A 14,432-nucleotide genomic window follows, 5' to 3' on the forward strand; every position below is an offset into this window, starting at 1 on the left:
ATATTCACAAACAATATATCCAATTAGGGGTTAATATCCAAAATACATATATAAAAAAAACCTTACACAACTCAATACCCAAAAACCCACAAATAAAATGGGCAAAGTATCTAAAGAGACATTTTTCCAAAGACATACAGATAGTAAATAGACACATGAAAAGATGCTCAACATCCCTCATCATCAGGGAAACAGAAATGAAAACCACAATGAGATATCATCTTGTGCCTGTCAGAATGAAAATGCACCAAAAAGACCAGAAATAACAAGTGTTGGCAAGAATGTAGAGAAAAAGAAACACTCATGCCCTTTTCCCCACTCAGAATCGGTGAGAATGTAAACTGGTACAGCCACTACAGAAAATAGTATGGAAGTTCCTCATAAAGTTAAAAACAGAAATATCATATGATCCAGTAATTCCACTACTGGATTTTTACCCAAGCAAACGAAAACACTGTTTCAAAAGATATATGCACCCCTATGTTACAGAAGCATTATTTACAATAGCCAAGATACGGAAGTGCCCAAGTGTCCACTGATAGATGAATGGATAAGGAAACTGTAGTATATGTACACAATGGAATACTACTCAGCCATAAAAACAAAGGAGATCTTGCCATTTGTGACAACATAGATGGAGCTAGAGGTTATTATGCTAGGTGAAATAAGTCAAAGACAAATACCAAATGACTTCACTTATATGTGGAATATAAAAACAAAAGAAATAGCCAAACAAAAAGCAGAAACAGTCCCATAAATACAGAGAACTGATGACTGCCAGAGGAGTGGGTAAGGGAATGGGGAAAATGAGTAAAAGAGAATGGGAGGTACAAGCTTTGAGTTATGGAATGAATAAGTCATGTAGATGAAAGGTACAGTATAGGGTACATAGCAATGGTATTGTAATAGTGTTGTATGTTGACAAATGGTAGCTTCACTTATGGTGAGCATAGCATGACATATAGTCTTGTCAAATCACTGTTGTATACCTGAAACTAATGCAATGTGTATCAACCATACTTCAATTAAAAAAAATAAAATATGGTATATATGAATATTATTCAGCCTTAAAAAAGAAGGAAGTCCTGTCATTCGAGAAAACGTGGATGAACCTAGAGGATATGATGCTAAGCAAAATAAGCCAGACAGAGAGAGACAAATACCACATGGTCTCACTTATATATGGAATCTAATGAAAAAAAGGAGTTGAAATCATAGAAACTAAGCAGACTAGTGTTTGCTAGGGGGCCTAAGGGATGAAAAAAAATAGAGGAGTTTGGTAAAATGGTAGAAATTATTAGTTTTAAGTTGAATAAGGTATGAAGATGTATAACATGGTGACTATAGTTGATAATACTACATTGTATAATTGAAATTTGCTAAGACATTAGAAATTAAATGTTCTCAACAAAAAATGTGAGATAACAGATATACTAATTCACTCAATGGGGGAAATCCTTTCATAGTGTTTACATATATCAAACCATTACATTGTACACTTTAAATATCTTAGAATTATATTTGTCAGTTAACCCTCAATAAAGAGGAGGTTGGGAGGAAGGAAGTATAACACCAAACTTCCAAACTGTCATTAACCATACTAAATAGCAATTTCTGAAAATGAACTAGTATCCCATAAGTCTTGAATAGAGACTAAAACAAAACAAGTTTAAGAATGGAAAGCTGACCCCATAAAGTGAAATCCATTCAAATGCAGAAGGAAAGATCATAACCAGCCAGCAGTGACTGGACAAGACAAGCCATTACTATGCAAGCAGACACAGGAAGTACATGCAAGATTAGCACTTAATGTGGAAAGGATGTAGATGGTCAAGCAAAGAATCAGTGTGGAGATTAATAATGCCCCTGGAACAATGACCTTTAGTTACCGGGACTGAGACAACCAATAAGATTATCAATCACAAGATGGCAGAAGTAGGGACACCTTAACAGATTCAAGATTTTGGTTCAAAAAATCAATAAATCAACAGAAGCAACCTTACAGGACAGATGTTTCTCAGAAATGAAAACTCCAGGTAACTTCTGTCCTGATTCTTCACCCTAGATTAAACACTCTATAGCTATAGGGAAATTATAAAAGAATTTAACAGTGACCTTGATTCAACACGAAAAGGTAAAAGTATACTAAATAGACTATTGTTTAAGAAGTCAGAACTTTAGCTAATGAAGTTTCCCAAGATTTTACCCATATATTAAGATTAAAAAAAGATTTACTATTTAGTGTTAACCAATCTATATGGAAAATAAAGTTAAATCTTAGCTATCAGCTAAGATTCTTCGGGGTCTACTTCTGTCTCCATCAGGCCCTACACTGAGAGTATAAATCTCAGAGGGAAATATTATTATCTTTCTTCCACAGAACAGAAGCTGAGATTTGAGGAATGTAAGTCATTTGCCCAAGATCAAATAACTGATAATAAAACCCAGGTGTGCCTTACTCCAAAGCTTTAGCTACTAAGTTATCCTAAGGAAAACTGTCTTTTATCTAAATGGCTGGTTGAAATTCCACAGAACTAGGAAGCTCTGTGCATGTTCTCAATTCTTTGTTATTCCCCAAGTAAAGTCATGAACGAATCTTGTAGTCTTGCTTCCTGCTGCAGGGGAGCAAGAGAAGATGAGGAAAGGATGAAGAGAAGGGGAAACTGATGAGGAACCCCACAATAAACATGGCTTGGAATCAGGTCAGGATTGCATCATGTCCACAACACCTCCTTTGGAGGCTCTTCATCTAGCACTAATCTTAGAAATGTCAGGCCTCACATTGTTTAAGAAGGGCATCACTAATTATTCATTCCTAATTAATTAATTTTAGTATTAATGTACTCATGTGTGGTATTGATTATATTAGTGCTTTCATGCATTATCTCTCCTAAAGGTGAGAGAGAACTGAGGTAACACAGAGAACTGTGTTATGACTAAGGAAAAGTAAAAGTCTGGAATACATGAGATTAATGTCATGCATATGAGCAATAAAGATGTTGAAGATGATTCTACATAGTGTCAAAAAAGAAATATAGGGATGCCTGGGTGACTTAGTTAAGTGTCCGACTCTACTTTCTCTTAGGTCATGATCTCAGAGTTGTGAGATGGAACCCTGCATCAGGCTCTGCACTGCGCATGGAGCCTGCATGAGATTCATTCTCTCCCTCAGCCCCTCCCCCTTCCTATCTAAAAAAAAACTGAACGAAGCATCTCTAACCAATAACAAAAACTAAGAAATTTCTCACAACTGTTTACAAATAAGCAGAGTAGAAAAAAGAAAAGAGAAGCCCTAGTATACTAACCTGTCTGGTGCGTAAAGCTTCCTGAACGTCTCCATCCAGCTCTGAGAGCTCAGCAAGAGTGTGTTGTAAATCGGCAGAAATTAGCTCTTTGGCTTTAGTGAATTTCTCCTTCTCCTTGTTACTCAGGGCATTCATTATTCTCAGGCTGGACTGTACCTCTTCTTGATGAATCTGGATCTTTCTGATCTCCTCCTGGATGTCCTGTAGGCTCAGTTCCAGGCAGACTGGCCCACTCAGCTCTGCCTTCACGCTCCTCAGCCAGTCCAGGGAGCGGCTCAGCTCTGTCTGGAAGTCTATACTCTGTACCATGCGGCTCTCACACTCTGTCACCGTCGCGCCAATGGCAGAAGTCAACAGTTTTAACTCCTCTTGCCAGGACTGGATCTGTTGCTTTGCTTTCTCATAAGCCAAGGGATCAAGATGTGGAACCAGATCTTCAAGATGCACAGTTACTCGTTTTAGTATGATTTCTGAATCCTGAAGACTACCTGCTAGTGAGTGATACATTTTGAGCTTCTCCTCTGCAGGAAGTGTCTCCTCATTTATTTTGGACTGCTCTGTTTTCACAGCCTCTAGTTGTTTTTCTAGCTGGTGGCACATCTTTTCATGCTCTTGATATGCACTGGTGGTATCTTCCAATAAATTCACTCTTTGTTCTGCTTGTCGCTTCAGCCTGTGGTACAAGGTGACAAGGTGCAGCATCTTGTCTGGCTTCCAAGGCTGACCGGTGCTTCTAAAACTTTCTTTCTTCTGGTTCAGTTCATCCACTGCCTCCCCGAGGCCTGACACCTCTCTCAAAAGGGCTCTGCAACCATCCTGAAGAGACAGAGCCTCTTCAACTATCAGGTCAGTGGGGACTTTGTTCATCTTTAAGAATTGGTCTTCAAGTTCACTCAGAGACTGAGTTGTCAACTCGATCAAGGAAGCATACTCTTTCCGAGCAAGAATTGCTTCTTGGACTTTATAGAACTTGTCTTTAGCCAAGGCAACAACTACATTAAATTGCAGGGGCAGAGCATTTAGCTTTTCATTGAGGTAGGAATGATCAACTTCATTCAGTGATGGCAATATGGCCTGCCCAGTTCTCTGTAGTGTAAGCAGAAGATTTTCATATTCTGGAGATTGTTCAAGAATGTGTTGGTATTTGGCCAGTTGTGTATGAAGCTCAGCACTCTCATTCATTAGATTGATTTCAGGAAATGTAACAATATCTGCTTGTTTTAGCCAATGACAAGCCTTATCAAAATCTTCCTTAAAATGCTTCCTAGAAACTAAATTTTTTTCTAGTTCTTGTAGCCGATGGCTACACTTTTGTAAGACAGCGTCATAGACACTCTGCAACTCTTGAAGCTTACCCAGTACTTCATTCTTTTCCTGCTCTGTGGCTCCTTTCATTAATTCACGACCCTGAGCCCAAAGTCCAGTGACTTCATTTTGGTAGGTCTTGAGGCTGGCTTGTGCGCTCTTACATGTCTTAACTTGTTTGCTCACATCATCTGGTAACAGACAGATGTGCTCACGGAACATTATCTTTCGCTCATGTTGCTGAATTTGGCTGGTCGCCTGGAACACTGCCATAAGGAATTGGGTTTTCTCGGATAGGGCCTTGTTTAAGTACTTTCGTCTCTGGCCCACTAAGTCGCTGAGACAATTCACATGACTCTGTGCATCAGAGAGTGCCTTCTGGATTATCTGCCGCTCATTTAGGCCAAGATCAGCCATCACCCTGTCAGCGTCCTTAATAAGTGATTTCAGGAGCATCTGTTTGGCCTCCAGTTCACTGCAAATGGCAAGGTGATCCATGAGGAGGTTCTGAGCCACATCTGGTGGGGGACTCTGCTTCAAGGCCTCAGAAATGTTGGGCTGTTGCTCCTCTGCCCACTCCATTAGCTCCTGAAACCTGGACCGCACCACATTTAACTCCTCCAGGTTGGTGACAGACACTTGGATTTTCCTTTTAACAAGGTCTTCAAGCTGAAACCAACGTTGTTCAAGGTGACTTGTCTGCTCTTTGACTAGTTCTTTGTCATCTAAATTCAGATGTTCTATCATTTTTTGTTTTTGATCTTTCAGATCTTCAATAGCCTGCTTTCTCTCCTGCAGTGCTAGGGCTAACTTTTTCAAAGCTTCTAGGTGGACAGCTGTACTCTCTGCATCAGACCTATAAATATATTGAAAGATACAAAAAATAAATAGCTTTAATTAATGTCTATGTTTGTTCATACCATGTTAAATTATATTTCAACAAATGTTTTCTTAAAGCAGATGTTCTTAGCTTACAGTAGTTCAAATTCACATTTATTGAAGAGGTTCTGTGATTATTATGGAATACAAGACTCTTATTTCTGTATCAGAAGTTGAACCAAAACAAGTTGCCTTGATACTTCTCTGTGCTTCTTCTTCTGCATTCTTAAAGAAATAGGTTGCGGATCCCTGGGTGGCTCAGTGGTTTAGCGCTTGCCTTTGGCCCAGGGCATGATCCTGGAGTCCCGGGATCAAGTCCCACATCAGGCTCCCAGCATGGAGCCTGCTTCTCCCTCTTCCTGTGTCTCTGCCTCTCTCTCTCAATATCATAAATAAATAAATAAATAAATAAATCTTTAAAAAAAAGAAATTAATAGGTTATTCACAAGTCATGTGCTTTCCCATGAGAAGAACCTCCAATAAACAATATAGTACTAATTTAATCTGTAAGATATAATCAATGACTTTAACTGTCACTCATCTGTATAATGAGATTTTTTTTGCTTATCATTAGAAATCTTTAAAAATAAGTGTGAAATGCAAAGAATTCTCAACCCTTTGATTATAAAACACACATGAGAAAAAGGAATCTTATAAGTCTCTTTCAATTATAAAATGATCAACTCTGAAATGCGAGTAACAGGGTTGGGAGGTAGAATGATGAGTTCTGTTTGGGCCTTACTATATCTGAGTTGTCTGTGGGCCAACCAAATGAAGATGCCTATATAAACCCAAAATATGGGTTTCTGCTGATATCAACTGGATTTATTCTAAAGGCTAGTAGGATGTTTAGCATCAATGAAAAGTAAACAAATCAGAAAATAGTGCACCTTTCTAAAAAAAACCTCTATAATTTAATTACATCTAAAATTATGTTTTCCATATTAATTGCTACAAATAAATGTAGGCAGAAAAAGTGAAGATTTTAACAATTATAGTGATAAGAAGTACAATACAGAAAGATTTCCATATGAACCCCATATATGTGGCAGAAAAGGAAATTCTTTTCAAACAAGCTAAGAGGGGTTTAACTGCTACAAAATCACAAAGGACACACATTAATTAAATTTGGATTGTTCACTAATTTCTAGAATTCCACAAGTACAAGACAACTTGACTGAATTATAGAGAATGCACTACTTTACAGAACTGCCAAAAAACCTACAGAATACATAGATTTAAGAAGGATTCATTTTATGAATTGATAGATGATAGTACTATAACTGATGATTAAACAAAGCTAGAAATATTCTTGAGATACTCTTTAAAGTTACACTGTAACAGTCTTTGAATATCCCTTAAGGTCACAGGGGAAATGGTACTGTTTTCAAACATTTTCTTTTTACTCACTGGTTAAACTGATACTGAGCAAGAAAAACCATGATTCTGTATCCATATGGCATTAGATTCTTAATAATGTTTTATCAGAATTTATTATGGTAGACAATAGATGTTTAAAATGTAAGACATTTTTGATTTTTATAAAGATTAGGGAATTTCTGGTTTAGCATTTTGGTGAGTCACTAGAGAATTGCTGTTACCTGGCTAAGTTATCCCATTCTGTAGTAAATTTTTCTAAGAACACTTCAACAACATTCATACAGTCATGGTAATCTCTTGTTCTCTGAAGATCCTCTTCCCTTTGCAAGCACAGATTGTTAGACTGAAGACACAGATCTAACCATTGGTCATTTAAGTGACTTATTTCCTTGTGTTCAGGAGACTCCTGCTTCTTGGTTAACTTATTCACCCTTTCTGTAATAGCAGTCATTGATGCCTGTTTGCACTGTAGCTTCTTAACAAAATCCTAAAGAATAACAATAATAACAAAATAAATGCTGTATAATAACCTCCCCCTCCCCGTCCAATAAAGACAGAGTGAGACATAGATATAATACCTCCAAACACTTCAAGTATCTGAAAAATGTATAATGAATGGGTCATGGGAGACAAAGAGGAAGTCTAAAAATCATACCTCTTTATGAATTTACAAATTTCAAGTATATAAGAATCAAAGGGTAACTGTGGTATTTTCCTTCACTATGCTATTTTGAAAAGTATAAAGAAAACTGATAAATGTGAAACAAGACTATAGTCATTAAGAAAAAAAAAGGTAATACTTTATCTAAAAGTACAGCCCTAATTTTCTTAAAATTTTTAAAGTTCATTTCTTTTGAGAAAAAAAATCTAATTTTTTAAAAAAATCTAATTTATCTCTATTCTTCTTTCTGCATATGCAAACATGCAAACAATATTCCAGTAGAAAATATAATGACTCACTATCATGACAAAAATAAATCTTAATGTTTGTTAAAAATCTGGTACAACTTCCAATGAAGTTAATAAACTAAATAATTTTCTGTTACATTTAAGGTGTATGTAAATATACAATATAAATTCTATTTATATTATACTTAAAATTAATTATATATTAATATATGTTTTATGGGTTAGATATATTTAATTAATTGATACATTTACAATCCTACAGCTTTGGCAATATCATGATGAAAGCCTAGTAAATAATAAGGCTTCATGTTTGTTTAGTGGCAGTACCTTCTGGCTCTATTGGCTAAACCATAACTGCTTTATTCAAAAACAAACTACAGAGTGAATGTCCTTCAATCCAAGTAGTTAATTGGGGCTCCAAGAAAATATTTGAATGTTTGCTTTCTAAACTGTCCTTTCCTGGCACCAAATGAAGGTTATTCTGATTCTATCTCATTCCCTAAATAGCTCTACTAATGTTGAAGGACTGGCTGCCACATACTACTCGTAGTCTCCTTTATATCCCCTGGAGACTCATTAATTCCTACCTTCACTTGGGAAACCATGTTCTGTGCAATGTTGAGCTCCAGTTCTGAGTGCCTCTTCTTCATATTCTGTAGTTGCTGATCAGCATCCTGGAGGTAAATCCAAAGCTCGGCCTTCATGTGCTTGATCTCTCCCCAGCCCTGAGTTAAGTTCTGTGCCTGGGCAAGCCTTTGTTCAATCTTGAGAGAACACAGAGGCAAAACTTAGCAGCAAGAGATAGAATATTTAGGTTTAGTGAATCAGACATGTGATCCTTCAGGCTGCCCATGTACACAGGCTAAAATACATGCACACACACACACATACACACACTCTATAATAAATCCAAAACAAATTCTTTATTTGCTTGAAGTAAAGATTTTCTTTTTATATTTATATTTTCTAAAAATTTTAAATGTCAAAGACTAATGCCATGTGATTTCAATTAGTTGTGAAGCTCCAGAAGGTTTAACAATTAGGTCAGAGTTACCCTAGTGGCTTTTTATGGTGGGCATTTCAGTAGACACAATTGCTTGACTGACTCATGAATTTAGTCTTGGGATTAACTAGAAGACTTATATTGTTCTCTCTGGTACATTTGTTGATACTTACCCAACACCAAGTAATTGATGCTTTGAATATATTTTTAGATCAGCTTCACTGGTTTTCGAAACCACATAATTTATTTCAATAAATAATTTCTTTAAAAAGATATATGAATTATATCACCTTTCATAAGGATTTAAAGAGAGCTTTGTTTTGGTAATATAAAAGTAAAAAAATCTACATTATTTTGGTAATTTTAATATCTACATTAGTATTTATTATTTAATTTCTTCGATACTTTTTTATATCCTTTTATTATTCTGTGAATATTCAGTCAATAAATATCAAAACCAAGTATTTTTTTCTTTTCTTTTTTAAACCTAAATGTGTTGCCTTGACAAGTTTAAGGCAGCAGTGGTGAACACATGACTCCTGTGCTGCTATCTGCTGTGGACAAGTACTGCAAACTCCTCACAACATTTTTTCCACTGAGCCGAGATACAGCTTCAGAATCCTTCTCAACACTACACTCAGTAACCACCCATGGATTAGAAGAGTCTTGACGGATGGCATGCTCTTTGCCACCCTTGATACAAAGCAAGAATCAGGACCTCTTCACATTATTACCTAAAGAAAAAGTTGGAAAAGAAAAAAAGAACAAAAATGTGACAGGAAAAATTAGAAAAAAGAAAAAGAGAATTGTAATTAAGGAGAAAGGAGGAGTGGAAAGAGGCATTAATGATTGGCAGTGCAAGGGTACTAAATGTTCCAATTCAGTGGCATTAGATCAGGGTGCTTACTGTCTGTGACTTAGTTGAAATTCAAATATCTATTTACTATAATGACTATAAGAACCTTATAGAAAGAATAATCCCAGGAGATATCTTCTTTCACATCTCACATCAAGCAAGAAACAGACAAATCCAATGTGATTTTTAAACTTTTACCATTTGCTCTGTTTGTTGAATGTCTTTTGCTGTGGTTTTCACTGAAGAGTTTGACAAGTCACACATGGAGCAGAGGAGATCTAAGTAAGTCCTTGCCTGTTCCTGCAAAGCTCTGAAGTGTTTGACCTGAAAAAAAAAAAAAATCGAACTTGTCAGAGTGAAAGAGAAACATGCTATATTTAGATAGCAAATATTTGTACCATTTGTAGTATTTTGTTGACATTTCAAAAATAACCTTGCTATGCTCAGTAGTTTCACCCTTGTTATAAATGACACATATTAGTGACTTGCAGGGAGGAATTCAAAACACACTGGCAGGGATCCATTTGTCCAGCAGCTGCTTCTCAATGTAATTAGTCTGTACAGTCTGGGAAGGGGAACACCCAAGAAACTTCTACATCTTTCCAGATTCTCTGCCCACATTTTAGGTTGTTTTCTATTTCAGAGAAAGGATCAGTACCCTACTCTGGCTACTTCATATGTTTTTGTATATTCTGGAGACAGAAAGGAAGAGATCGTTGTGTATTTGTAGACTTCCTTGGAGTCTGGTAAAAATGCAGGTGGCTGGGCTCTTTTTCTATGCAGAAGTTCATATAGTGCTCCTTCCTTTCCATAACCCCAAGAAAGGCTGATGGGTGAATCTTTATATACAGAAACACAGAGAGATGTGTTTCTGTGAAGATACCTAGAGTGCATGTAAGCTCTGCATTAGATACTGGGTACAATGCAGTACCCAAGAAAAACCCTTGTTTCCATGGAGCTTGCAATCTTATGAGAGAGACAGATAATTTATAAACAAATAAACATGCAATGCAATGTTTGGTAGTGAGAAACACCATGTAGCAGAATAAAGGAAGGGATGTATGATGAAGAGGCACCGCTACTTTAGGAAGAATGTACCTCCAAGATCTCTCTGAGGAACAAAATTAAATTCAAGAAAGTAGTAAGTATTGCCAAGGGGTGATGAAAGGGACAGCAAATGCAAAGCCCTGAGGCTGGAGCAGAGTGACTCAGTAGGAGCAGAGGTCAAAGAGGTGAGTGGGAGAAAACCATGGAAGACCTTACATCTGAATTTGTTAGGTTTATGCCTCTGTGCCTTTTCAACCTCAAATATACTAACATTTGAAGCCAAGTAAATATTTGCTGGAGGGACTGTCCTGGTGATTACAGGGTGCCCAGCAATTTCCCAGGCTGATACCAATAGCATCCCACCACTCCCAGGGGTGACAACCAAAATGTCTTCAGACATTGTCTAATGTCCCATGGGGAACAAAAACCACCCCTCCTTTCAGTTTCTAAATAAATGTGGTATGACATTTGGATTTCTTCAGCATAACTTTCAGAAGTAAGCATATTTATAATCATCACTTTATATATGAAAACACTGAGGCTTGGAGAAATTAAGTGATTTAACCCATGGTCACCCTGCTGAGTAGTTATTAGAGTTTTGTCTTGGTTACAGGGCCCACGCTCTTTCTTTTTTTTTTTTTTTAAGATTTTATTTATTTATTCATGAAAGAGAGAGAGAGGCAGAGACAGAGGCAGAGGGAGAAGCGGGCTCCTCGCAGGGAGTCCGATGAGGACCCGATCCCGTACACACTGGGATCATGCCCTGAGCCAAATAGACACCCAACTGCTGAACCACCCAGGCATCCCCCATGCTCTTTCTATTCTACCATCGGTATTGTGTCCGTCTTCCTAGCTAAAACATGAACTCGACTAGAGTCAAGCTCAGACCTTATTCATACTTTCATGCCCTTGGGAGCCAGCACAATTTGGCACATAATAAGTACGTAATACAATTTCATTGAATGGATGAATCCCAATATAACATGAACTTCCAGGAGTCTACTACCTGCTTCACGGCTTCTGCCCTGCTTAGAGGTGGAAGCTGGCTTGGCTTTAAATCTGGTTGGACTGCTGTGAGCCAGGCCTGGCACTGCTGCAGAGTGTCCTGTCGGCTAACATGCTTCTGAAGTTCATGTTCCAAACTCTGGTACACCTAAGACAAAACAATCATGCTACGGTTATGAGAGTTCAAAAAAAATCTCTGCTGATTTCTATAAAGATCACGGATTCAAATGAAACATACTGACAAGTCCATTTAAGTGCATTTTCTCCACAGGACTCCCCAGAACCATAATACATATCTAAGGAGTTTGCATATGTTCCAAAATGTTGCAAAGCTCAAAGGCCATCTTCAGTTTATAATTTCTCAACCCACACGTTATAATATAATATCCTGATTAGGGGAAGAGAATGTGGGCAGGGTTGATGTGACTATAGAAATGTGTTAGAAAACATGAAATCTTTGAAGTAAATTGTCAAACATAAATCAGGGGTTTTGCAGCACCCCCTCCATGGTATAATTACTGCACTTTTTGTTTAAGCTAGAAACTAAACATAAAAATAAAATATCATATCATGAAAAGGTAACCAATATTTCCCTAACTGAAATGCTTAAGAATATGGTCAAATTGAAACTAAACTATAACATAGGGGAAGGGAGAGTTGGATGCCCTCAATTCATTTTAGAAGCTGTGTTCTAGTATAACAATAATTCAGAATAATCCAAACATTTTCTAGTATGTCTATTCAAATTAATTAATCTTCAACCAGCCAACCAATTTCCATTTTATCCATAAATCCTGAGAAACTAAGTGAAATATACCTTTATGTTTTTCTGAGCAAACTATTCTATTTTTAAAAAGAAGAAAGAAAATAAAAAAGGAAGGAAATTAAGTTAGCCTGGCTTTTTATTAAGACAAGTGAAACAATAATTGAATTCTGTTTTTCTTTGTCATCTATTAAACTCATTATCTTCACTGATATTTGGATGGTCTCTTATTTAATCTTAGTATAGCAGAACTAAAAAGAAAAAAGGTGTTTTGTTCTCTTTATCATTTTTACACACTTTAATTATGAGGTTCTGATTATGTTCTTAGAATTTCATCTGTTTTTTAAAGATGTATTTTTAAACTAAAAGTCTTTTGAACACTTACCATTGTTTTTCAAATTTGCAAAATCCTTACTGTGTAGAAAATGCTTGCTATGTCAGTGTTCAAAATAATCTCTGCTGAAGGAGAACACTAGCCAGCTCACCAGGAAGTTCCATGCTGTTTTATTTTACTTCACTCCCTTTTCCCCTCCGTGTCATCTTCTGAAATCATTTGTTAGATTTACTTTATCCCTCCTTTTTCCTAACTTTTTTTTAAATTTAAATTAAATTAATATATAGCATATTATTAGTTTCAGAGGTAGAGTTCAGTGATTCATCAGTTGCACTTAATAGCCAGTGCTTATTACATCATGTGCCCTCTTTAACTGGGTGAAGGGTTTCACCCAGTTACTCCATTCCCCTACCCCCATCTCCTGCTCTTTTTTCTTAACTTTCTGAATGTGAATTTTTCAAGTCTGGGAAGTCATCTAATGTCACTCAGCTTTTTTTTTTTTTTTTTCAAATCAGGATGAAGATAGAGCATTCTTCCCATGTCATGTGTACATCTCCAGTTCTTACTGGCTAGCCCAGCAACAAAAATGCATGGATTCTTTTGTGATGCCATTTAAAAATTCTACATTATTAAAAAAACAATTCACTTATTTTACCTAATTTTTGTTAGAAGAGTGATTCTTATCCGTCTCAGACTTACTGCTAATGTCATACATTAAGAATTCTATTTTAGTGTTAAGTATACTCATAAATTATAACTCAAATTTAGTACTCACTCCATCCAATTTCTTTTTTTAAAAAAAGATTTTATTTATTTATTCATGAGAGACATAGAGAGAGAGAGAGGCAGAGACACAGGCAGAGGGAGAAGCAGGCTCCGTGTGGGGAGCCTGATGTGGGACTCGATCCTGGATCTCCAGGATCACGCCCTGGGCTGAAGGCGGCACTAAACCGCTGAGCCACCCAGGCTGCCCTCCATCCAATTTCTATATGAATTCATAAAAATACTGAATTGGAGTATAACCTAGATAGCATAGAGTTAAACAGAAAATGATTATTGTGAGAATTACAGAATAAACTCACTTTGGTGTTAGAGAAAAAATGGCAAGTTAAAGTATTGATAGTGCGCAAACAAAATCTTTAAAAAATTTTCATAATCAATCTATGAAATAAAAGGATTGGGTAAAACTGAGTATCTGAAACTTACCATTCCATCACAATAATCAAATGTATGATATGTTAGTCCTGCGTCCACACAGACTATGAAACCTATCCTTCTATTCCCTTTCTGGACATACAACAAAACTAACCCAAAATCTGAGGATCAAAGCTATTTTTAAGAACCTTTAGATAGTACAGACTTTCTCCTTAATTCATCATCACTCTAGAATGTTCCAGGGGTACTCACTCTCTGAGCTGTACTGCAGATAGCTGAGTAACTATCACTCGTGCCCTGAAGATGAGCGTGCACATTTTGTTTTAGTTTTGCTTGAAGGTGGTCTGCACATTGGCTGATCAAATTGTCACCTTTAATTTTAAGGTTGTTCAAACGGTCTTCAAAACCAGCAATTTCTTCCATCATTGCCTGCAAAATTAGAGAAATATAGAATTCTCATAATTCCATTTTCAGTTTTTAAATAACCAGTT

General features: G+C 36.6%; 1 protein-coding gene across 7 annotated transcripts in view; it reads right to left on the reverse strand.

Annotated features, from left to right (window-relative positions):
* SYNE1 (spectrin repeat containing nuclear envelope protein 1) overlaps window positions 1–14,432 on the reverse strand; it is a 255,312-nt gene that overhangs the window by 177,090 nt on the left and 63,790 nt on the right. For all 7 annotated transcript variants that reach the window (XM_055311232.1, XM_055311234.1, XM_055311233.1 and 4 more), the window contains 6 exons: window positions 14,194–14,370; window positions 11,691–11,837; window positions 9,836–9,961; window positions 8,366–8,542; window positions 7,091–7,356; window positions 3,306–5,466 (listed from right to left, as the gene is read on the reverse strand). In XM_055311232.1, coding sequence (XP_055167207.1) covers window positions 3,306–5,466; window positions 7,091–7,356; window positions 8,366–8,542; window positions 9,836–9,961; window positions 11,691–11,837; window positions 14,194–14,370 — 3,054 coding nt within the window. The remainder of the gene's footprint in view (window positions 1–3,305; window positions 5,467–7,090; window positions 7,357–8,365; window positions 8,543–9,835; window positions 9,962–11,690; window positions 11,838–14,193; window positions 14,371–14,432) is intronic.

This window comes from Nyctereutes procyonoides, unplaced genomic scaffold (assembly GCF_905146905.1).
Source record: "Nyctereutes procyonoides isolate TBG_1078 unplaced genomic scaffold, NYPRO_anot_genome, whole genome shotgun sequence".
Taxonomy (NCBI): Eukaryota; Metazoa; Chordata; class Mammalia; order Carnivora; family Canidae; genus Nyctereutes; species Nyctereutes procyonoides.